The 26773-nt window shown below is 44.2% G+C and overlaps 1 protein-coding gene across 1 annotated transcript in view; it reads right to left on the bottom strand.

The window, feature by feature from the left end:
• LOC126176323 (proton-coupled amino acid transporter-like protein CG1139) overlaps positions 1–26773 on the bottom strand; it is a 214731-nt gene that overhangs the window by 84157 nt on the left and 103801 nt on the right. The window contains exon 3 of the mRNA XM_049923473.1: positions 20510–20593. Coding sequence (XP_049779430.1) covers positions 20510–20593 — 84 coding nt within the window. The remainder of the gene's footprint in view (positions 1–20509; positions 20594–26773) is intronic.

Genomic DNA, 26773 nt, shown 5'->3' with positions numbered 1-26773 from the left:
TAGAACTTGGAAACCCATTCAGGGAATATTCGTTCACATTTTTGTTGAATGCAGTTGGTTTTTACCATACTGTATTAAAACATTTCCTTTTATCAGTAGTGCAATTTATAAACGATGTTTTGTGAGTAGAATAAAATTTCCAATGGTAAACTTAACTGCTTTTTCGACGTTATTTTATCAGCTAACTAAAAATAGGAAAGCCTTGAACCCCTTCCACTAAATTTAGTTAGTATTAAGATTCTTTTAGAGGGAGTGCAGTGGAGCTGACGCTGAAATCATGAAGTATTTGGTTATATCATCGCTAGTCTCACTGAACTCTTCTGAATTCTACATGACATGTGTGGTCTGGCGTCTCCTTACCAGCAACAGGTCCCAGGTTCAAACTATTCAATTCCCTAAAAAACACCCTCAGAGCGTCGTTGTGCGAAAGTGGTAGGGAGACACGATATAGAACAAACAGACACCACGCAAAATGTTTAGAATCTGATGCCGTTCACGCCCCTTATAGAGCCTACCAAGCTTGTTAACAACGCTAAAAACGAACACCACTAATGCACTTTGTTGGTCGTTCCGCTTGTTACAGATAATTTCAGCTCTAATAATAATTTATATACGTATGTATATGGAGTTGCACTGACATGCGATCTTGTCTTCCAGTCACCTCACCTTTTGTTGGGCAGTATATTTAATTGTACTTTCAATACATGTTAGCAACAACGTCCGAAACTTCTTTTGTGATATGGAATACGTAGTTACTACTGCTTTCAATGGGAGGTTACCCTCATCTATGGCATCTAGTAGTCAGGTCTACTGGATGAGTGACCTGCCAAGCGAGTGCTTTTCATGATTTATCATGCCCACTGCAACTGTGCTTGAAATAAGAGCCCTAGCACCTAGCAGTTAAGCTATAATTTATTCTCGTCTCTACTTCTTAACGCAACGGAATGGATAACGCATGTGACTAATAGCTTGTGCACATTTCTGATGGAATCACTCCACCCTGGCAAGACCACATTTCCTTTCTGTGGCATATATTTTAATCAAAGGTTGGGCATACTAGCAAAAAATGGAGCTTATGGTATAATGCCTCAACAAAATGGCTACCCACAACTCAATAATCAAGACCACCATTTGTTTCATAGATCTCCTCTTTTATTATAATAAATTCTTTCACGCTAATGTTGCATAATTTCTTGCAACACACTTAAACACAACAGTTAAACAAGGGATTCTCCACCCAATGGACATGACATTACATAAGCATTTTACTATTCTATGGACTCGTAATGTTTCTGTTTATTGCTACTGTGCACTTTGTGGATTGGTAAGGAATCTTTCGCTACTTTAGCCTCTCCCATACTTTCATAAGCTCATTCATCAGCTTAATAACGCAATTAGCTAAACAGTTTAAGTCTTATGACATACATTTCAACGTTATTTTCTCGGTACGTTGACGAACAAACTGAGGACAGGCAGTGTTGTCCTAGGACGCCAGAACATCGAAGCTACAGCGACCGCTAGGCCACTCCTAGTACAGAAAACTGAAGTTGTAACGCTGAAGGCTCTGTTGCCAATGCGGTTAGCAGGCTCTGATGTGAGAAGCGTGGACACATCAGACGCCGTTTGATACCGAAGCGGTTGCCTACCAATAGGCGTTAGTCTGTAACGTCATTGGACACCTGGGATCGTAGCCGCAATTTGCACATCAAGTCATTCTTCAACAACCATCTGTGCTTGTTAATATTGCTTCGTTTCCATCCTCTACGCTATCTGATCAGAAGACGTTACTATGCAATGCGGAACAGACCACTAGATGTGACGAGAGGCGGGCCCGTCAGTATGAAAGGCTGCAGAGAGTGTTGTGTTGTCAATAGAGAGGCAGTAACAGTGTAATGGCTTGGTCAGGAGAGTTCAGTGACTTCAAAGGTGGGCTGGTCATTAGGTGTGGCCTTATTAACAAACAGGGACATTTCAACTCTAATAAAGCTGTCCAAGTTGACTGCTGGTGATGTGGTTGTGAAGTGGAAACGCGAAGGAACAACAGCACCTAAACCTCCTATACTGACGGACGTGGTCCGTAGAGCATTGTGGAGGGTGGTTGTAAAAAAAATCACATGAAATTAGTGGGAGGAAATACTCATGAGTTCCAAAGTGCTACCAGCGGTAACGCTAGCACAATGACTGTCGCAGTGAGTTAAAAAGAATTGGATACAGTGGCCGAACATATCCGAAAGAACAGAAACCATCTTCATGTGTATATAATTAAGGCTTAGGGGTCATTTGACTATATTCTTCTGTGCGGTTGCACAAACAGTGCCCGAACTCTTACGGGAATCGGCAGTAAAGCCGCGAGTAATAAGTACAATGGGCAGGGGCGCTATGAATATAGTGCGGAACAATAAGTTGCGAATGTGGGTCTCACGGGAGGCGTGCCAGAGATAAGTCCCTGCAGTCGCGCTATCCTCTGTGTCCTCGGTGGCTCAAATGGACAGAGCGTCTGCCATGTAAGCAGGAGATCCCAGGTTCGAATCCCGGTCGGGGCACACATTTTCAACTGTCTCCGTTGACTGATATCAACGCCTGTATACAGCTAAGGGTATTCATTTCACTATAATTTCATTCTAACGAGCTGCATGGTCATCGATGGAATCTGTTCTTTCGGACATGTCCGGAAGAACAGATACGATCTTCATATATATCGAATGATTTGCGTTGGTGAATGCCTGGCGAACGTGACCTGCCATCATATGTGTAGGCTTCCGTTAACATCAGTACACAAATGTTGGCGTCTGGAGTCAAACTGTGACCTGGAAGCATGAACTGATGGTGATAAGTGCCGCATCGTGCTCAGCGATGGATCGCGGTTATGTAGTACCCTAGACGACTACCATCGGTGAGTGCTGTGGCGAAATGGGGAGAGGTCCCACTCTTCCAGTTGTGCGGAAAACAATGTTACTCCTGTTGTCATGGCGAGAGGAGACATCGGGTACGACCTGAGGTCACGGGTGGCAGCTATTGAGGGAACTCTGACAGGAAAACGGTACGTCTCACGAACTCTGCATCCAAATGTGTTACTTCTCATGCGACAGCACGGTGGTGCCATTTTTCAGCAGGACAATGCTCGTCACACACGGTGCGTCGCTCTATGAACTGTCTCTGTGATGTAGAAGTACTGATGTGCCCAGCAAAATCCCCAGATCCGTCCCCGACAGAACATGTGTGGGCCCAGCTAGGACGTGAACTCCGTCTCATTGCCAGTTATCCAGGATATCAACAAACAATTACAACAGCTGTTGTCCACTTTGCCTCAGATGTGGATATAACGGGTTTGTGAACACGCTTCCGAATAGAATCAGTGCACACAACGAGGCCAGAAGGTCCAATGTGATACTTCTAAGTGGATTCATACTGCCAGTGACTGTAAATATGACTCGATAATGTTATCACTGAAATAACATCACATGCCTCTCAAGCCGTGAAATTTCGCTTCGTTACCTCCTCCGCTTTTGGGTGCTTCACTTTTTCACTCAGTCCGTATTTCTTTGAGTGGTGTTAACATGTTCTGTGGGAAACAACTTCATTTTCAAATTATTTTTATATCGAAATTTGGCGTAGTTAGAGTACCAGACACTTTCCTGGTTCTTATTTGGCTATGCAAATGGATGTCTCGTCGAAAATATTATTTATGTGCTAGCTGAAAAGGAACGCTTCGTTTGGTCTTTATTTTCAAACGCTTTCCAGATCACTGAGTAACATTCTCGAAAAATCTACAAATGAACATTCATTTCGCGGACGTGAGGTGCACTGAATCAGCGTTTGTGTTCTGAGCCCGAATTACTTTATCCACATCGAATATCATTTGATCAAGTACTGTTTCGGATACGTGAACCAACTGATTGTACTTATGTAAAATCCTCTGCTGTTCTACAACGATTTCGCATCTTAATCCGCTGACATTTGCGCAACGTAGATCGAATACCTTCGTCAATGAAATATACGTGCAAAAAGTTATAAAATCCGTTTGGTAATGGTAATAATAATCTCACACTACGATAGAGCTGTTCTTTAACCAAAGCACAGAACTGAATTTAACCAAATCACAGAACTGAAATAGTATTCTTCACTTCTCTCGGAAGTAGCACCAAATGCTGTAATATGAAACGAAGAATTGTACGTCCTCATATATTACAAATGGTTCAAATGGCTCTGAGCACTATGGGACTTAACTTCTGAGGTCATCAGTCCCCTAGAACTTAGAACTACTTAAACCTAACTAAGGACATCACACACATCCATGCCCGAGGCAGGATTCGAACCTGCGACCGTAGCGGTCGCGCGGTTCCAGACTGTAGCGCCTAGAACCACTCAGTCACTGTGGTACAGTTATGATCAAAAATATCTCCCCGAAAAAACTAATCATATATCGGAACCGTAGACAACAGTTCTTCTTTCTCAGATTTTTTTAGGAACTGTATTTGTCCTGATTTCTCCTCGAACCACACCTTTTCGTAGTAGCTGCCTGGTCTATTTCGTAATGCACCTTATCCAGCATCTCCTCTGTGTCTGGATGCTCCTATTCTATAATTTTATCCAGTCAGCTACGTGTTAAGCTGTCCATCAATCTAATATCAGCCTGCTTAACTAGGTGGCAACATGTTTGCTTGCCATGCAGTGGCCCGGGTTCGATTCCCGGCCGGTTCAGATTTTCCCTGCTTGTGGACTGGTTGTTGAGTCGCCCTCATCGTCCTTTCATCATCACCACAGCAACATCATCATCATTGTCATCATCATCACCAATGCGCAAGTCGTCCAATGGGGCGTCGACTAAAATAAGGCTTGGAACCTGGCGACCGAAATTCCCCGGATAGGTGGGGCCTCCCGGCCAACAATGCCACACGATTATTTAATTTCATAATCTATTCCCCCTTTTCCGCTGTGCAGGTACATATGTTTCTCACTCCCTTCTGTTTCAGTTCTTCGCTGTTCTCTCTATCTCCTTCTTTTCAATCCACCATAGACAAAATCTCCTGTTTACCGTTTTAGTATCCTGTAAAATAATAATACTACTTAACACGCTAAAATTCCATTTAATACATTGTCCACGACCTCAAAAAATTCACTATGATTTTAAATTTATTTGAGAATCAGACTAACGAATGTGTCCCGCCATCGTCAACACATATCCTTCTGAACACGAACATATCTCCAGCAGTACAGGGTAATGGGACATTTGAGAACGTTCTCGAACATCCTGGAAGAGTCTAGAGTCTGGAGAATTATAGACCGTTGTCCAACATTCTAGAACATTATGGCACATTCTAGAACATTCAGGAACATTGTGGCTGGGCTCTATCGGGTGGTTAAAAATAAACTTTCCCTATTTAACACGTTGTAACACGGAAACTAATTACTGTACGAGTACTAAACTTGGTAGCGTTAATGTCAAGGACATGTGGAAGAGAAATAATGAGGAATCAATTGAGTTGAAACACTTTTAATTTTCTGGCACGGTACATCATACCATTACATACAGGTACCATTACTACTACAAAATGTGCTCAGTATGGTACCCGTCAGTGCCCAGAAGAGTCTGAACGCGCAGGATTGTATTCTGCACAGCAGCACGAAGCGTGTCCGTAGGTATACTGGCTACCGCTCTTGATACGCGCTTCAGATCAGCAGAAGTGTCAATCTTGCCCTGGTGAACCCTGGATTTCAGGTAGACCCACAACTAAAAATCACAGGGAGTGAGAATTAGGAAACGACCGGCTGAGAAGCAGGTCAACTGCTTGAATGCTGCTCAGCAGTGTGGGATCCGTACCAGATAGGGTTGATAGAAGAGATAGAGAAGATCCGACGGAGAGCAGCGCGCTTCGTTACAGGATCATTTAGTAATCGCGAAAGCGTTACGGAGATGATAGATAAACTCCAGTGGAAGACCCTGCAGGAGAGACGCTCAGTAGCTCGGTACGGGCTTTTGTTGAATTTTCGAGAACATACCTTCACCGAGGAGTCAAGCAGTATATTGATCCCTCCTACGTATATCTCGTGAAGAGACCGTGAGGATAAAATCAGAGAGATTAGATCCCACACAGAGGCATGCCGACAATCGTTCTTTCAACGAACAATACTAGACTGGAATAGAAGGGAGAACCGATAGAGGTACTCAAGGTACCCTCCGCCACACACCGTCAGGTGGCTTGCGGAGTATGGATGTAGATGTAGATGTAGATGTAGATGTAGAACTTCGCGTGCGATGTGCTGTGGGGCCCCATCTTGCATGAAAACTGTTGAGTTCAATGCGTCTCTCCCCTGTAGGGCGGGTATGACATGCTGGCGAAGCGTTTCGCAATATCGCTGGCCAGTCTCACTGCACGTCTTTGATCACTGAGTGCTAACGCGTTCGAAAAAAAATAGGCCACTGATGAACGTAGGCGTGAAGACTCGCCATACAGAGGAGCTTCATGCACAGTGACAGGAGGTGAAGATCCCGACACTTAGCAATTCTGTTTGTTCACCTCACCCGTCAGAGAAAAATGAGCCTTGTCTTTCCGTAGGATGGTCCAGGGCCGGCCCTCGTCAACTTCAATCCTTGCAAGTAAGTCATTGTGCGTCCTGTGGTGCAAGCTGCTGTACGATATGGATCTTGTACGGATATCATTTGAGAATGGGTCGAAGCACCTTCCGTACAGTGGACCACGGGATGTTGAACTGTCGTGACACAGCACGCGCACTGCCTGACGATTGAGAAATACGTGCAGCGTTGTCTGCCATAGCAACATCGATTTCATCAGCCGCCTATGGTGCAACTGGTCATCGGCCTTTTCCCGGGGCAACGCCCAGTTGATTCGAACTTCTTCATCATGCTGCGCACAGCAGGTGGAGAAAGAGGATCCTTCTGTAATACTTTCAGCCGGCGTTATTCTCGAAGTGCAGCTGCAGCACTATTGTTGGTGCGGTAGCGTTCTCGCTTCCCACGCCCGGGTTCCTGGGTTCGATTCCCGGCGGGGTCAGGGATTTTCTCTGCCTCGTGATGGCTGGGTGTTGTGTGCTGTCCTTAGGTTAGTTAGGTTTAAGTAGTTCTAAGTTCTAGGGGACTGATGACCATAGATGTTAAGTCCCATAGTGCTCAGAGCCATTTGAACCACTATTGTTGTTTTGGAAATAGAGCTTCACAAGTAAAGCCCTGCCCCTTTTGTCAAGCTCTTGTTGACACGTGCATTGTGACTGGTCAAGTATGCGAGACTTTGAATCACGATGACCGATCACGGCATTGTGGCGTGTGGAAATCATGCAACCCATACTCTGGACATTAATGCTGCCCAGTTTGGTATTCGTACGGTAATTAGTTTCCGTGTTATAATGTGTTGGAAAGTTTAATTATAACCACCCGGTATTTCCAGCTGCTACACCAACTTCTCGTAAGTCCGTGACAGGTATACGACATCTCTGACCACGTTTTAGGAATAACCCTGGAGTGGCGTACAAACACGGAGAGGTAACCGCCATTACTGGATTGAGCGCCGAGAATAAAATTACAAATAACACTAAACCTAATAACAGCTAAACCCAACTAGGGTGACAAAAGCTAGTAACATGGCTACAAATACAAAACTAAGACGAGTGTATGGTCGTAACGTGCACTGAATACGCAGTGTACTTTAAAAGCTAGTTCATCTCAGATGTTTTATGTACATAATGAACTTCAAAAATTAATATCTCGATAGTGCCTTAAGTCCCCTGATTGCTCCTCTCCAACCCCCGCCCTCTGCGCGCCTTCACTGTTGTGTCCCCCCTACCCTCCATCTCTACACCCTTCATCTCCTTTCCCAAGGTGGCTTCCGTCGACTCCGCCTCCCAGATGATGCCCTCTCTCCCTCCATTTATCCCTCCTATCAACTCTGATCCTCACGTCCCCCTTCCCAGGCTCCCTTTCACCCCTTTCCATCATGTTTTTTCCCCACCTACCCTCTCTCTGCCTCCCTTCCCCCATCCCTTTTGCATTCCCCTCCTCTACCTTTCCCCACTTCCTCTCGCGTCTGCCCTGCCTCCCCCCCCCATGCGTCCTCTCCCTTCGTCGGCTCCTCCCCTCTCCACTTCGTTTTGCCTCTCCTCCCCCCTTTTTTCCTCTCATCTGTCCAGGCCGCCCCCCTCTCCCCTTGGCTGTGGTGTGTCATCTTCTTACCAACTTTTTAGGGCAGTGTTTTAAGTGAGTGTTAAGTGTTGTGCGTCTTTTCCGAAGTGTTACGAACGGAAATCATACTGTCGCTGGGTGTGAATTTTATATCTCTTGCGAACAGAAAGCAGACTGTCGCCGTGTTTTTTCAATTGTCTGTCTCCTATTTTCTCTGTCTCCTTCCTCTGTATTTTATTAGCATCGCCAACCCTTTGTTTTATCTTTTAACTTCCACAATTTTCCACCGTTTTACAATTTAAGTCACCGTTTTTATCGCCCGCTTTTATTGTTTATTATCTTCTTCTTCTGTTTTAAAAATCTGTAGTCTGAAGAGCGGCGTACTAAGCTGCTGCCAGCCCGCCCCCTGTGGGGGGGAATCGAAACTCAATAAAGGAAAAAAACGAGTGCCTTAAGCTATTTTTACAAACTAAGCGTCTACGGGCGGGTCTCAGTGATCACTATTGGACTCTTGTAGTAGGTTCTTTATAAATATAACTTATTTTGAGTTACAGGCCGGAATGAATATTCTGCGCATAAAAGCTTGAATTTTAAATATGATGTGAAAGATTGAAAGTGGTGGCAGCATTACTAAGTAAACATAATTAGAGACATATGAGTGTACTAAGCTTTTATTATATTTATTAGTAACATAACAATGCAAAGTAACGTTTGCATAGACAGAACAATTATTTGTGATTAAAGTGCTTAAGTTAGTTTTCCTCTAAGAGTAAATTTACATGCAAATTCATATGTCATACCTGTATTTAAAATTAAATTTGTTGTTTTTAAGTATGTTTGAGATGTCACAAGGGCGTGTATTTGACTCACTTCAACGAGAGGGTTTAAATAGCGGTGGTAATTTTCGCTTTTGGATTTTTGCATTCGTACATTAGTGAGGGTTGAAATCTGGAACAGGCAGTACGAACGTGTGGCAGAAGGTTTACGAGCGAGTGAATAAGAATATTTCCTTTACTGGTGGACTCGCGATGTTTCAAGTGTGTCAGTAGCGAATACTATGCAACATTATCAACTTGGGCATTTTGAAGATTTCATGTCAGATGAACTGTCTGTGTTGCGTATTTCCGACATTTGCGTCGGTCGCTGAGGAATACGCTAAAATACTTTCAACGTGCGACTTTGAATATTTCGCATTGGTGATCTGGTTCGAACTTCAAAAACTTCTCTATGGTTATTTTTGAAAGTAGCCTGGACTGATAGTTTAATTAGTTCTCAGTTCTGGAACTTTAACTTGCAACTTTTGCTACAGGAACTTTAATTATTTATTGTACATGAATTTTCGGAAGTTTCCTTTAAATTAAGCCCTCGCTCAGAAGATCATTATTTCAGTAATGAACAATTATTAATTGTGATAAGTATTACTTTATTTTTCTTAAATAAACTCAGTTTGTTACATTTTAAAACGCTGTGAGTACTAAATATCACTGTAACCGCAAATTGCTGGCTGCATGAGTTGATTTTGTGACTGAATGTCTTGAGGGTTAATGCGACAGATGCGTTGGTTGGCCCCTAGAATGTAGCGTAGCCCACAGTTGAGGAATTCTACCGCACTTTACGGAACGGCTATAAACAGTGTTTTTCTTTGTTTACGGTTTGTTATGAGTGCTGATGCACATGAGTACTCACGAACTGTTGAATGAACACTTACTCGGTGGGAGATACAAGTTTTAGCTTCTCCATTCGTTAATCATATATCCGTTTAGTCGCAGTTGTTGGTGTCACTCGGTATTAACAAGTGTTAGTAAAGAAGAACGTTTATTTTTATCCATTGCGCCACAAGCTGCAAACCGAAATCTTCTTCATGGATTGGGGATGGAGGGGTATCATACGATATAAGCCGCATGGAACTGCGGCATGGGTTATGAAGATATAGTGGCGCGCACGGACAAACCATACTTGCAGTTTTTATTTAAACTAATTTAAGAATAAATTGTAATACTTTGGTACAGTTTATAAAATTAAATAGTCCTTTTCGTACTTTATTAACACCACGAAAGTTTCATCACTCAAAGCTGGTATACCGTCCCTATTCCAAATATTTTTATTAAAATCTTATACCGTATGGAGAGTCTTGACATTTAGATCCTATTACTGAAATGAGCTGATGGTATGACATGATTGGCTGGGAGACCCCATCTGGGGTTTTTCAGCCACCCGGTACAAGTCTTTCTGCTTGACACCACTTCAGTAACTTGCAACTCGATGATGATAAGATGGAATTGTGAGGACAATGCAAATATCCATCTCCCAGCTGGCTGGAGGTCGAACCCGGAATCCCTGGAACTTGAGGCAGCGCCGCTAACCACTAGGGCATGAGATGCGAACATCCTATTACGGAACTGATGTAACCAGTTACGCTTCCGCGGTTGGTGTAAATATCGTTAAAATCCCTCTGGTTTGACTCTTTCAGCATTTTAAGTACACTGGCGGGAAAAAATCTCAAAACGAAAAAGTAATAGATGAAGAGTAATTAAATTTCAGGATAGGTTTGTCTAGGTAACGTATTTAAGTGACCGACATTGCAAGATCACAGGTTAATGTAAGCGCGAGAAAACCCATTGCAAATGTGAAATTCTGATTCATTAATAACGGGTGTAACCGCCGATCGTTGAATGCAAGCGCACAAACGTGCATACTTGTATTGTGCAGGCGCCGGACTTCAGTTGGTGGGAAGATTTCCATGCTGGTTGCACTTGGTCGATCTACACAGGGACGCTTAGTCCTGTTTGTGGATGATGCTTGAATTCTCGTCCAATGATGCCTCATGTGTACTCGATTGGGGCCAGGTCTGGTGATCGAACAAGCCAAGGCAACATACCTACATTCTGTAAAGCTGTATGTGGGTGAGCGTTATCCAGTTGGAAAATACTTCCTGGCATGCTGTTCATGAATGGCAGCGCAATAGGTTTTCTCTCTCGGTAGAGAGGCCGATCTTCTTGCGACCTTACATTCTCATGACCACCACTGCAGGCGATCATGTACAGTGTCTACATTCCTGCCAAGTCTTTCTGCAGTACTGCAGAACGAACACACAGATTCTAGTAGCCCTATTACACGGTCTCGTTCAAACTCAGTGAGGCGTTGATAATGGCGTCTTCGTCTCCTTAAAGGCGTTCTTGACTAACATCATTTCACCACGTCCAGCCTCAAAGGCCACTATCGCTCACAATTGCTACAGCGTGTATTAAAACCAAACCTGATTTACATCCTCATAGTGACGCAACTAGCGTCACTATATCTGCATCTACATCTACATGGATACTCTTCAAATCACATTTAAGCGCCTGACAGAGGGTTCATCGAACCATCTGCACAATAATTCCCTATTATTCCAATCTCACACAGCGCGAAAAAAACCAACACCCATATATCTTCCCGTGCGAACTCTATCTTCCTACGCGACTGACACCAAATTCGGATAGACATCAAATTTCAGATGTACAAACACGTCTACCAACTATCATTTATGTCCCACAACTCCTTCTTGGTGTTTAATTTTTTTTATTTTGCATTCAATGTATTTTACCAGACGACGTGGTAATACACACAGATGGATTTTCATCAGAGGAAACGATCTGTTACATTGTAAACTTCATATTATATAAACTACTCGTAACAGGAAAAAGATGACTGATGTAAAGGAATGGCTTCATCAATATCATTCTGCCATACATCTGTGTTGGAAGTAAAAAATGTAATGAGCGTATGGCATTGTTGGTCGGGAGGCCCCATCCCGAGAAGTTCGGCCGCCTAGTGCGAGTCTTATTTCAATCGACGCCGCAATGGACGACTTGCGTGTCGGTGATGAGGATGAAACGATGATGAGGACAACACAACATCCAGTCCTCGAGTAGGGAAAATCTCCAACCCAGCCGGGAATCGAACCCGGGCCCGCTTGCATGAGTGTACTGGAATTAGAGTGTGCACGTGATGGCACACACATTTGAGAGAATTTGTGATATTATCAGAACGAATTTTGTGATGAAGCTGATGTTGGTATGACCGCGAACGGTGAAAAAGTGTCGAGTACCGTTTTGTGAATTAAAGCCAATGTATTACTCAGTGGAAATTAAGAAACACAATATCAGTTTTGGCTACAGTTACAAGGCGAGTCTTTTTTCTGTGTTGTTTGGCCAATTCCAAATGTCGATTGCATGCAGTTTCCCACGCAGTCTTCGCTCAGAAACTGGTTCAGATGGGCGAGCATTCACTAGAAACAACAATTCCTGCCTGGTTTGAAACCGTTTGTACGTGACAAGGCGTGACGATCGTCTGCGTTTAGTGTCAGAAAGGATCTTTTTGTGACCACTGTCGTTTCACCGCGTTACATGGTTGCGAGTATAGACAATGAACAGTCCGACATGCTACACCAACACATCAGGCAAAACCACCTACAGTGAGCACATGGACACGGACGAACATGATAGCACCTTTCTGCCAATGAACAAAGCCCGTCTTCTTGTCCTAAGTTTACACCACTTCGGTACCATGACTTCCGTCAGCGGTGAACGACCACGTGACTAGCTGAGGCGTTCCAGAATGTCCAATAACCCCTTTCAAGGGGGTGACTGTATTTTTTTCAGGTGAGGTTGTATTAACTGGCCTAATAACCAAAAGCGTACAGGGATCGGACCCAGAGAGAAGCAGCTCACACTATACTACACACACCAAAAAAAGTTTTGCATCACTCCTGTTCCGAGAACTCCTGATGATAAACGTTAATTGTTGATATTGTATCACAGACACAGTCCCTTTGACTGCTCAGAGATGTCACGAAACCCGCCCAAAGATGTAAACAACCATGCATGAGCAGCGCCTATTACACGGAGGGGAGCCGACAGCCGATCAGTTCCCGTCATTCCACCAGGAAAGAGGTACACGGTTCGTGTTTCCTGTACTTCAACCATGCCTAGACGGTCAATACCACGGTTCGACAGCGTCCGCTTTGGTACTTAGTGCCAGGAAGGGCTCTCAACAAGGGAAGTGTCCAGGCGTCTCGGAATGAACCAAAGCGATGTTGTTCGGATATGGAGGAGATACAGAGAGACAGGAACTGTCGATAACACGCCTCTTCCAGGCCGCCCAAGGGCTACTACTGCAGCGGATGACTGCTACCTACGGATTATGACTCGGAGGAACCCTGACAGCAACGCCACCATGTTGAATAATGCTATTCGTGCAGCCACAGGACGTCGTGTTACGACTCAAACAGTGCGCAATATGCTGCATGATGCGCAACATCACTCCCGATGTCCCTGGATAGGCCCATCTTTGCAACCACGACACCATGCAGCGCGGTACAGATGAGCCCAACAGCATGCCGAATGGACCACTCAGGATTGGCATCACGCTCTTTTCACGGATGAGCGTCGCATATGCCTTCAACCAGACAATCGTCGGAGACGTGTTTGGAGGCAATCCGGTCAGACTGAACGCCTTAGACACACTGTCCAACGAGTGCAGCAAGGTGGAGGTTCCCTTCTGTTTTGGGGTGGCATTATGTGGGGCCGATGTACCTCGCTGGTGGTCATGGAAGACAATTCGCGCCACTATCTTCCACATCTTGTGAATGACTTCCTTCAGGATAACGACATCGCTCGATTAGAGTGGCCAGCATGTTCTTCAGACATGAACCCTATCGAACATGCGTGGGATAGATTGAAAAGGACTGTTTATGGACGACGTGACCCACCAGCCACTCTGAGGGATCTGCGCCGACAATCTGGACTAACAGTGCCGTGATGAACGTGTGGATAGCATGCCAAGACGAATACAGGTATGCATCAGTGCAAGAGATCGTACTAGTGAGTATTAGAGATACCGGTGTGTACAGCAATCTGGACCACCACCTCTGATGGCCTCGCTGTATGGTGGTACAACAGGCAATGTGTGGTTTTCATGAGCAATAAAAAGGGCGTAAATTATGTTTATTTTGATCTCTATTCCAATTTCGGAACCGAGGTGATGCGAAACTTTTTTTGATGTGTGTAGTTCCTCAGTCAAGGGCGAAACAGTTCTTCAATTTCAAGGCTAATTCCTCTGGTTTCATTTGCGAACAATAAGTACCGTCTGGCAGGGAAGATACGAATATTGTTTGCAAAAATTTTTGCCTAGGTGGGGGAGAGGGGGGGGAGGGAGTAGTTACGTTGGGTACACCAATGCGAATAAGCGATGAAACAGTTCAAGAAGAAATGTCGTTGCAATGCGCCTTAGTTTTTACAAGGGCAGGTAGTGACGGTGGCTCTTATCGGCCAAACTATCTGTTTAGGATAAGCGACAACGGTTCGCACTACCTGGTTGTAAGGCAGATTTTGGAGATCGGTCTGTTCGGCTATTCTGCGATTATTCGTGGGAGTATAGCTAAAGAGACAAGAACGCGGGGGCTATATTTAAGAGTCTGTGTGGTACTACTGTTCTCTCGACGGAGCAGTTTTATAGCACATCGTAAACGAGCGTGACTGAGGTGCTTTTAGTGCACTGCCCACCAACCGTGATGAGGGTATGAAGGAAAGAGGGATTCCTAATTACTACCACACAGATGATCAGATGAAGTGCCTGGACGACTCACTACGTAATTCCGAGGCGATAATGTTTGAATACAGTTGTCAGATTAGATTCCGAAAACCTAAGGCATGGCTTACGGCGATTATGTACTCAAAAGAATGTTGCTATTTTTAAAATACTTCTTCGTAAACTGAATCAAGTAAAAGATTGTCACGTACGATTTTTTTCTTTTTCATGATTCCGTACCTAATTGTCCGTAGTAATTTTTGAGATCTAGGAGAATAAACAGCCATTTTCTAACTCGACAACTGCAACTGGCAATATTTAATTCAATCACTGCATTTACTGCAAGTTGCTTGACACTCAAGCAAGGAATTGTAAATTCATGACTGGCATTTTAACCTGGTCGGACGCCTCTGATTCTACTACTGAATCTCACAATAAGTGAAGCGTGGCTCATTTCACTTACTAGTCTGTTTATTTTTACACGTTGTGTGACTGCGTACTTGAATGACGTGGGAAACTACACTGAATAGCCAAAGAAACTGATACACCTGCCTAATATAGTGTAGAGCCCCAGCGAGCACACAGAAGTGTCGCAACACGCCGTGACATCAACTCGACTAATGTCTGAATTAGTGCTGCAGAGAACTGACACCATGAATCTTGCAGACTACGACGTGGTGGAGATCTCTTCTGAATTTCAAGTTGCAAGGCATCCCAGATATGCTCAACGATGTTCTTGTCTGGAGAGTTTGGTGGCCAGTGGAAGTGTTTCAACTGAGAAGAGTGTTCCTGGAGCCACTCTGTAGCAATTCTGGACGTGTGGGGTGTCGCATTGTCCTGTTGGAATTTCCCAAGTCCATTGGAAAGAACAATGGACATGAATGGATGCAGGTGGTCAGACAATATGCTTACGTACGTGTCACCTGTCACAGCCATATCTAAACGTATCAGGGATCCCATATCACTCCACACGCCCCACACCACTACAGAGCCTCCAACAGCTTGAATAGTCCCGTGCTGACATGCAGGGTCCGTCAGTTCATGAGGTTGTCTTCATACCCGTACACGTTTATCCGCTCGATACAATTTGAAATGAAACTCGTCCGATCAAGCAACATGTTTCCAGTCATCAACAGACCAATCGGTGTTAACGGGCGCTGGCGAGGCGTAAAGCTTTGTGTCGTACAGTCACCAAGGGTACACGAGAGGGCCTTTGGCTCCGAAAGCCCATATCGATGATGTTTCGTTGAATGGTATGTTCGCTGACACTTGTTGGTGTCCCAGCATTGAAATCTGCAGCAGTTTGGGGAAGGGTTGCACTTCTGTCCCGTTGAACGATTCTCTTGATTCGTCGATGGTCCCGTTGTTGCAGGATCTTTTTCTGACAGCAGCGATGTCAGAGATTTAATGGTTTTACCGGATTCCTGATATTCACGGTACACTCATTAAATGGTCGTACAGGAAAATCCACACATCATCGCTACCTCGGATATGCTGTGCCCCATCGCTCGTGCGCAAACTGTAGCACCAAGTTCAAATTCAAGTAAATCTTGATGACCTCCCATTGTAGCAGCAGTAACCGATCTGACGACTGTGCCAGACATTTGTTGTCTTATATTTGCGTTACCGACCGCAGCGTCGCATTCTACCTGTTTACATTATCTCTGTATTTGAATACGCATGCCAATATCAGTTTCTTCGCCACTTCAGTGTGTTACGCGAATTTGACTCAACTTCTCTTTTGTTCTCGTGTCTTTTCAAGTCTGTTGTCTGAAATCTGCGATAGCTATTGCTATTGTTTTTAACAGTGTTTGTGTGTGTGTGTGTGTGTACAAGGGTTAGGTTGGGTTGTTTGGGGAAGGAGACCAGACAGCGAGGTCATCGGTCTCATCGGATTAGAGAAGGATGGGGAAAGAAGTCGGCCGTGCCCTTTCAAAGGAACCACCCAGCATTTGCCTGGAGCGATTTAAGGAAATCACGGAAAACCTAAATCAGGATGGCCGGACTCGGGATTGAACCGTCGTCCTCCCGAATGCGAGTGTGTGTGTGCAAAGGGAAGTCAGTTGTTATTAATAGTGCGTAGTACTGCTTTTACACTTTTCTTATAATTTCAAGGTCCATTTTTTGCGGATTTTGTTCATTTAATTATTCGTCTTTAATGTCTTTCACTGACACGGTGGTTAGGTAGTTGTCCAGTTTAGCCCGATTACCTTTCAAACGGGCACGGCCTACTGCTGTCGGAGAATTTGTGTCCGTTGCTGCCGCCACTTTGTATAACTTGTACTTGTTGTCCGTCTTGTTGCCGGCCAAAGCCTATGCCAACGCTGAAATTCGATATAGGTACTTTTTTTTTTTTTTTTTTTTTTTTTTTTTGTCATCAGTCTACTGACTGGTTTGATGCGGCCCGCCACGAATTCCTTTCCTGTGCTAAGCTCTTCATCTCAGAGTAGCACTTGCAACCTACGTCCTCAATTATTTGCTTGACGTATTCCAATCTCTGTCTTACTCTACAGTTTTTGCTCTCTACAGCTCCCTCTAGTACCATGGAAGTCATTCCCTCATGTCTTAGCAGATGTCCTATCATCCTGTCCCTTCTCCTTATCAGTGTTTTCCACATATTCCTTTCCTCTCCGATTCTGCGTAGAACCTCCTCATTCCTTACCTTATCAGTCCACCTAATTTTCAACATTCATCTATAGCACCACATCTCAAATGCTTCGATTATGTTCTGTTGCGGTTTTCCCACAGTCCAGGTTTCACTACCATACAATGCTGTACTCCAGACGTACATCCTCAGAAATTTCTTCCTCAAATTAAGGCCGGTATTTGATATTAGTAGACTTATCTTGGCCAGAAATGCCTTTTTTGCCATAGCGAGTCTGCTTTTGACATCCTCCTTGCTCCGTCCGTCATTGGTTATTTTACTGCCTAGGTATCAGAATTCCTTAATTTCATTGACTTCGTGACCATCAATCCTGATGTTAAGTTTCTCGCTGTTCTCATTTCTACTACTTCTCATTACCTTCGTCTTTCTCCGATTTACTCTCAAACCATACTGTGTACTCATTAGACTGTTCATTCCGTTCAGCAGATCATTTAATTCTTCTTCACTTTCACTCAGGATAGCAATGTCATCAGCGAATCGTATCATTGATATCCTTTCACCTTGTATTTTAATTCCACTCCTGAACCTTTCTTTTATTTCCATCATTGATTCCTCGATGTACAGATTGAAGAGTAGGGGCGAAAGGCTACAGCCTTGTCTTACACCCTTCTTAATACGAGCACTTCGTTCTTGATCGTCCACTCTTATTATTCCCTCTTGGTTGTTGTACATATTGTATATGACCCGTCTCTCCCTATAGCTTATCCCTACTTTTTTCAGAATCTCGAACAGCTCGCACCATTTTATATTGTCGAACGCTTTTTCCAGGTCGACAAATCCTATGAAAGTGTCTTGATTTTTCTTTAGCCTTGCTTCCATTATTAGCCGTAACGTCAGAATTGCCTCTCTCGTCCCTTTACTTTTCCTAAAGCCAAACTGATCGTCACCTGGCGCATTCTCAATTTTCTTTTTCAGTCTTCTGTATATTATTCTTGTAAGCAGCTTCGATGCATGAGCTGTTAAGCTGATTGTGCGATAATTCTCGCACTTGTCAGCTCTTGCCGTCATCGGAATTGTGTGGATGATGCTTTCCCGAAAGTCAGATGGTATATCGCCAGACTCATATATTCTACACACCAACGTGAATAGTCGTTTTATTGCCACTTCCCCCAATGATTTTAGAAATTCTGATGGAATGTTATCTATCCTTTCTGCTTTATTTGACCTTAAGTCCTCCAAAGCTCTTTTAAATTCCGATTCTAATACTGGATCCCTTATCTCTTCTAAATCGACTCCTGTTTCTTCTTCTATCACATCAGATAAATCTTCACCCTCATAGAGGCTTTCAATGTATTCTTTCCACCTATCTGCTCTCTCCTCTGCATTTAACAGTGGAATTCCCGTTGCACTCTTAATGTTACCACCGTTGCTTTTAATGTCACCAAAGGTTGTTTTGACTTTCCTGTATGCTGAGTCTGTCCTTCCGACAATCATATCTTTTTCGATGTCTTCACATTTTTCCTGCAGCCATTTCGTCTTAGCTTCCCTGCACTTCCTATTTATTTCATTCCCCAGCGACTTGTATTTCTGCATTCCTGATTTTCCCGGAACGTGTTTGTACTTCCTCCTTTCATCAATCAACTGAAGTATTTCTTCTGTTACCCATGGTTTCTTCGCAGCTACCTTCTTTGTACCTATGTTTTCCTTCCCAACTTTTATGATGGCCCTTTTTAGAGATGTCCATTCCTCTTCAACTGTACTGCCTACTGCGCTATTCCTTACTGCTGTATCTATAGCTTCAAACGTATCTCGTCATTCCTTAGTACTTCCGTATCCCACTTCTTTGCGTATTGATTCTTCCTGACTAATGTCTTGAACTTCAGCCTACTCTTCATCACTATTATATTGTGATCTGAGTCTATATTTGCTCCTGGGTACGCCTTACAATCCAGTATCTGATTTCGGAATCTCTGTCTGACCATGATGTAATCTAATTGAAATCTTCCCGTATCTCCCGGCCTTTTCCAAGTATACCTCCTCCTCTTGTGATTCTTGAACAGGGTATTCGCTATTACTAGCTGAAACTTGTTACAGAACTCAATTAGTCTTTCTCCTCTTTCATTCCTTGTCCCAAGCCCATATTCTCCTGTAACGTATTCTTCTACTCCTTCCCCTACAACTGCATTCCAGTCGCCCATGACTATTAGATTTTCGTCCCCCTTTACATAATGCATTACCCTTTCAATATCCTCATACACTTTCTCTATCTGTTCATCTTCAATTGCGACGTCGGCATGTATACGTGAACTATCGTTGTCGGTGTTGGTCTGCTGTCGATTCTGATGAGAACAACCCGGTCACTGAACTGTTCACAGTAACACACCCTCTGCCCTACCTTCCTATTCATAACGAATCCTACACCTGTTATACCATTTTCTGCTGCTGTTGATATTACCCGATACTCATCTGACCAGAAATCCTTGTCTTCCTTCCATTTCACTTCACTGACCCCTACTATATCTAGATTGAGCCTTTGCATTTCCCTTTTCAGATTTTCTAGTTTTCCTACCACGTTCAAGCTTCTGACATTCCACGCCCCGACTCGTAGAACGTTATCCTTTCGTTGATTATTCAATCTTTTTCTCATGGTAACCTCCCCCTTTGCAGTCCCCTCCCGGAGATCCGAATGGGGGACTATTCCGGAATCTTTTGTCAATGGAGAGATCATCGTGACACTTCTTCAAATACAGGCCACATGTCCTGTGGATACACGTTACGTGTCTTTAATGCAGTGGTTTCCATTGCCTTCTGCATCCTCATGTCGTTGATCATTGCTGATTCTTCCGCCTTTAGGGCAATTTCCCACCCCTAGGACAAGAGAGTGCCCTGAACCTCTATCCGCTCCTCCGCCCTCTCTGACAAGGCCGTTGGCAGAATGAGGCTGACTTCTTATGCCGGAAGTCTTCGGCCGCCAATGCTGATTATTTATCAAAATTTAGGCAGTGGCGGGGATCGAACCCGGGATCGAAGACGTTTTGATTATGAATCAAAGACGCTACCCCTAGACCACGGGGGTAAGCCATATAGAGGTACTAGATATTTAATAGCGCATCGCTGTCTCGCTATGCCCGGCGTTTTGTGACGGCACTTAACGAGTCGCCAGTTTCGTTATCACCCGTTGAGAGCAGAGCTGTACTCACGTCGAGGAGAAGTTCTCCATGGGGATTGGCGGCCCGCTGTCCGCGCCTTTTTCGTGGTCCGCTCCCATCTCTGTAGTACCACACCTGGAACAGCAAAAAAACAACGAATGTGTTATTGAACAACTAGAAGCAAGCGAGCAGGTCAGAGAAACAGGAACAGGCGAGTGTAGCGAGGTCTGGAGGCGCGGGTTGACTATCTACAGCTGATTCTTTATCTACGTCCTGCTAGAAATGGCTCAGTACATGATAAGGGCCGGCCGTGGTGGCCAAGCGGTTAAAGGCGCTGCAGTCTGGAACCGCGCGACCGCTACGGTCGCAGGTTCGAATCCTGCCTCGGGCATGGATGTGTGTGATGTCCTTAGTTAGGTTTAAGTAGTTCTAAGTTCTAGGCGACTGATGACCTCAGACGTTAAGTCGCACAGTGCTCGGAGCCATTTGAACCATTTTGAACATGATAATGGGCGCCTACCACCAGCAGTTTCCGTTCCTTAACCTGTTCCTGAATGCAACAACGTAAGTATGATAATAGCTCGCCTCTGGCGTGGTATACCTTCCGAATATCCTGTGAAGGGTACGATGCAGGAGTAAAAGCGTTACAGGTTGCCTCTTTAAGCATTAAAAAAAATAATTTGAAACTCAATATTATCTGAGACTGCACTGTGTTTACCGTATTAACTGCCAGAGGTAATATATCCCATAACAAACAAAATTTGTACTATCAGCTATTGAGATATTGAATTAATATCTTTGGCAGTTAAGCGTGTTACTATTTACATATTACATAAAAATCAAAATTAACATAGCGATGAAAACTGTAATATAATTATATGATTGTTACTGGCAAATGTGTCTGGCATATTCTGAGAAACTAGTATACAAGGTGCGCCTGACACTAGTCCAGGAGCAAATAAATGAAAGTAATCTCTATTGGGCAGCTTATATACAGTGTGTCACTCCAAGAGTAATCAAGCACCTTTTCTCTGGTGGTTAGGCAGATATTTGTAATTCCGCTTTTGCAATTTGTAGCTACACTATGTGATCAAAAGTATCCGGACACCTGGCTGACAATGACTAACAAGTTCGTGGCGCCCTCCATCGGTAATGCTGGAATTCAATACGATGCTGGCCCACCCTTAGCCTTGATAACAGCTTCCACTCTCACAGCCATACGTACAGTCAGGTGCTGGAAGGTTTCTTGGGGAATGGCAGCCCATTCTTCACGGAGTAGTGCACTGAAGACAGGTATCGATGTCGGTCGGTGCGGCCCGGCACGAAGTCGGCGTTCCAAAACATCCCAAAGGTGTTCTATAGGAGTCAGGTAAGGACTCTGCGCCGGCCAGTCCTTGACAGGGATGCTATTGTCGTGTGACCAGTCCGCCACAGGCCGTGCACTATGAACAGGTGCTCGATCGTGTTGAAAGATGCAATCGCCATCCCCGAATTGCTCTTCAACAGTGGGGAGCAAGGAGGTGCTTAAAACATCAGTGTAGGCCTGTGCTGTGATACTGCCACGCAAAAGAACAAGGGATGCAAGCTCCCTCCATGAAAAACACGATCACACCATAACACCACCGCATCCGTGTTTAACTGTTGACATTACACATGCTGGCAAATGATGATCACCAGGTAATCGCCATACCCAAACCCTACCATCGGATCGTCACAATGTGTATCGTGATTCGTCACTCCACACAACGTTTTTCCACTGCTCAATAGTCAAATGCTTACGCTCCTTACAACAAGCGAGGCGTCGTTTGGCATTTACTGGCGTGATATGAGACTTATAGCAGCCTCTCGACCATGAAATCCAAGTTTTGTTACTTTCCGCGTAACTGTCATAGTACTTAGTTCAAATGGCTCTGAGCACTATGGGACTTAACTTCTGAGGTCATCAGTCCCCTAGAACTTAGAACTACTTAAACCTAACTAACCTAAGGACATCACACACATCCATGCCCGCGGCAGGATTCGAACCTGCGACCGTAGCGGTCGCGCGGTTCCAGACTGTAGCGCCTAGAACCGCCTGGCCGGCTGTCATAGTACTTGCAGTGGATCCTGATGCAGTTTGGAATTCGTGTGTGACGGTCTGGATAGATGTCTGCCTATTGCAGATTACGACCGTCTTCAACGGCGGACTCTGTCAGTCAACAGACGAGGTCGTCCTGTACGCTTTCGCGCTGCACGTGTCCCTTCACGTTTCCACTGCACTATCACATCGGAAACTTGGGACCTAGGAATGTTTAGGAGTGCGGAAATCTCGCGTACAGACGTATGACACAAGTGACACCCAATCACCTGACCACGTTCGAAGTCCGTGAGTTCCGCGGAGCTCTCCATTCAGCTCTCTCACGATGTCTAAAACTGCTCAGGTCGCTGATATGTAGTACCTGGCAGTAGGTGGCACCACAATGCACCTAATATGAAAAACGTATGTTTTCGGGGGTGTCCGGATACTTTTTATCACATAGTGTGTGTGCTACAGTACAAAGCTCATAAATTTGTATACGCTTTCTCATGTATATGCGGTGTTTTGTAAATGGTAGGTAAATTCATTAAAATTTTATGCATGCAACTCTACATGTGCTCTGACATCATCTGACTTCTTTTCTGTCTCCCATCTTGTTGCAAGTGGCATAGTTTAGGAGTGCTGCTGCCGCATTGGCGTCGATGCAGGAGAAAGCGCAGTGTGTTTTGTGGATCCATGAAACACGGTCGCCTGTTTACATTTCAGTGACAGTAACAAAGAATGGTGTGAAAAGTTTAGATACACTGGCAGTGCTGGTGGCAAAGTAAGAAGCGGTACACCTGGAATGAGTGACGACACAGTTGATACAGTGCGGACAGCATTCCAGAGCAGTCCGTGGTGACGCGTCGTTTTTCAGACATGCAGGCGTGCCTCAGGGCACTGTGGTGCAGATTTTACACAAACGCCTGTATCTTCATACTTACGAAGTGCAACTACTGTAAGCTTTGCAGCCACATGATACGCCCAGACGTGCTGAGTTTGCTAGGCACATGTGGGAGCGAATCGATGGGGGCAATGACTCTCTTAATGAAGTTTGGTTTTTAAGGGCTTTTTACACATCTGGGAAACTAAACAAGCATAATTTCTAGATCTTGTGGTCGGAATATATACATATCGTGGTACAGAAGATAAGGGACAGCCGAAAGTGAATGTGTAGCGCAAGTTAATGTGCAATATAATTTACTGAACCGTTCTTTATTACGGGAACAGTATACTTAGACTTCACGTTGCACCTCAGTTACAAGAACTTTAACCGTGGGTAGTGTTTCAGCAAGATTGCACCCCTCCACGCTGGGGGTTATTTGTTCGCCAGCTATCATACGAAGCCTTTCCGGGCAGATGGACCAGTATAGACGGTCTAACATCATGGCCACCAAGCCCACCAGACATAACCCCTCTTGACCTTTTTTGTGGGTTTAATATCGCCTGCACCTTCTGTGCGCAACAGAGCACGTGTCGAAATGTACGCACAAAAAACTTTCACTTAAGCTACCATTTGCAACAAACTGCACAGCTGTATGTGGCATTGTTCCCTAGAAATAAATTTTTGTACTCAGCGGAAGACCATATGCCCTGTTCACAGTATTGATGTTCTACAATAATATGTATTTTACATTTTACTGGAAACCAGCTTTCAGCTTTCTACACCATCGTCAAATACATCAGACGTCGGCCTAAAAATCGGATGCTGGTTTATAACAAAATATTGAATAAATATTATTGTGGAACATCAGTACTCTATATTTCAGTTTTTAATATGTATATGATCCTCAATAAACGTTACCAAAAAATTCGCTAAATCTTCTATCATTTAAAAAAAACGTGGCGCATTGAAGGGTGAATTTGTAGAGAACTTTTAACACAATTATCAAGTGTCATGGGCATAGCTTGATTTTTTGTCCACTTATTTATTTATTTATTTATTATTCATGCCAAGCCCTCGTTTTTGAGATTGTATTCCAAAGCAGCTGAACAGCAGTGATAGTGAAAGGAAGAAGAGCCATTCAGCAGGGTAACTTGAGGTGGGTGAACAGAGTCAATACTCATGTTTTCGTCGTAACAAGCCTGTAAAGTGTGGGAGCCCATGAGCTGGTTAGGCGATAGTATTTAAATCACGGTCATATTCCGCAATTTAGTATTACTCTGTCGGGGCACTGACCCAGTGTCCGTGTTGATGTGAACTTCATGTCACTCTCAGACATCATTCTTGATGCAACAGTTTTTACAGACACTGACGTAAATGGAGAGACATAGCGTTCAAATTCCAACTACTCTTATGATGTAGCTACAATGGTTGTTCTTATGGGACGTTTCACATCATATCTCTGAAACTTATGGGAGGATTACGGCGGCCTTATTATTCCTTTCGTTTTAGGAATGAGTGCGCAAGCTGGCCTCTCATCGTAACGGAAGACCGGCAGCCGAATTTCTCCGGAGAGAAGAGAGAGAGAGCGTTCGCCGTTGCGTGACCTCCAGAATAGCCAGTAAGAACTACCACCGAGTTCTGCCTCGGCGACTCCTTGTCGCGATGTTTCGGCGCTCTTTAGCTGCTGGCAGCAGAACAGTGGCGTGGATCATCCTTGTTGTGGTTACACGTTTCTTTTTTTAAAAAATAAAAAAGAGTCATGCCCTTGTCGATTAGTTTCCATTAGCTCTACTTGTGTCTAACGTAAGTAATCGTGCCTTTTTTGGCTCTGCCATTGGTTTTGGTTCTTCTACAGCAGTGTAGCCCATCAGTTAGTGTTGCCTGACTAGCTCTAAAGCGTTCGTGTGACTCTTTTGGACATCGCAAAAGTCCATCTCTTTTCGGTGGACGCAACTGAAATTGCTTAGCACAGGAAAGGACACTGGATCAAACGGGATATCAAACACTAACCTAGACGCAGTATGCGAAAGCACCAGGTCTTTTGCAGCAGCAGTGCACCGTAGGCCGCTGGAGGAACGAAGCGTTCGCAGCAATTGAACAACAGCGCAGGTCATTCCCGTTCTCAAGGAGGGTTGTCGAAATGACGTATAAAATTATACGAGGCGTGTTTTTTTTTTAAGTAAGTACCGTTTTGAAATTAAAAAAAGACGTACTAATATATCTGAATAATTTTATTTTTATATGAAAGCCTCTACCTTAATCTACTTTTCTACATAATTTCCGTCAATATTGAGGCACTTGTCATAACGTTGTTCCAGTTTTGAATACCCTCCTCATAGAAGTCTGCCGCCTGACTTGTTAACCACTGCATTACCACTGTTTTGACAACACCGCCCAGGTGTTTCTTCAAGTGCAGGAACAGATGGTAGTCACTGGGCGCAAGACCTTTGGTCTGATTCGCCACATGCGGACGGGCATTGTCTTGCAGCAAAACGATGTCCTTGCTCAACTTCCATGGACTGTTGCATTGATTCTGGTGTGACATAGGCCACCCATGTTTCATCGCCAGTAACAATTTGGCTTAAGAAATCATCACCGTCGTTGTGGTACCGCTCAAGGAAAGTCAATGCACTGTCTAAACGTTTGGTTTTGTACACATCTGTCAACATTTTCGGTACCCAACGTGCGCACAATTTTCGGTAATTCAATTGCTCGGTCACAATGCCATACAAAACACTACCAGAAACATTAGGAAAGTCATACCGCAAGGAGGAAATCGTAAAGCGTCTGTTTTCTCTCACCTTATCGTCCACTTCCTGCACCAAACTTTCATTAACGACCGAAGGACGCCCACTCCGTTGTTCATCATGCGGCCATTTTTAAATGCTCTCACCCACTTTCTTACTATTCTATCACTCATAATGTTTTCTCCGTAAACTGCACAGATCTCACGATGAATATCGATCGCTTTTAGGCCTTTAGCACTAACAAATCTTTTAACAGCCCGTACTTCACAGTCGGCGGGACTCACGATTATCGGAGGCTTCTTAAACACTCAGTACACAACGTAAACAAGAAAGAATCAGACTGTAATGGCGTCAGTGCGTAGATTAAGGAACAGGCTTTCATGTAAAAATAAAATTATTGAGATGTCTTAGCACGTTTTTCTTTAATTTCAAAACGGTACATACTTAAAAAACACGCCTTGTATGTCTATATCTATGACGTCGGTCTGTTACAGAATTTTTAAACAAGTTTTATGCTGGCGTCTTATGACAGTTCTGGAGACCGAAAATATCCTCTGTAGGAAGCAACATGCGTTCCGAAAAGCAACAATCGAGTGAAACCAGGTAACCATGTTCGCCCATCAGAC

Source organism: Schistocerca cancellata, chromosome 3, assembly GCF_023864275.1.
Source record: "Schistocerca cancellata isolate TAMUIC-IGC-003103 chromosome 3, iqSchCanc2.1, whole genome shotgun sequence".
Classification (NCBI taxonomy): Eukaryota; Metazoa; Arthropoda; class Insecta; order Orthoptera; family Acrididae; genus Schistocerca; species Schistocerca cancellata.
This window is presented reverse-complemented; position numbering and strand designations above follow the sequence as displayed.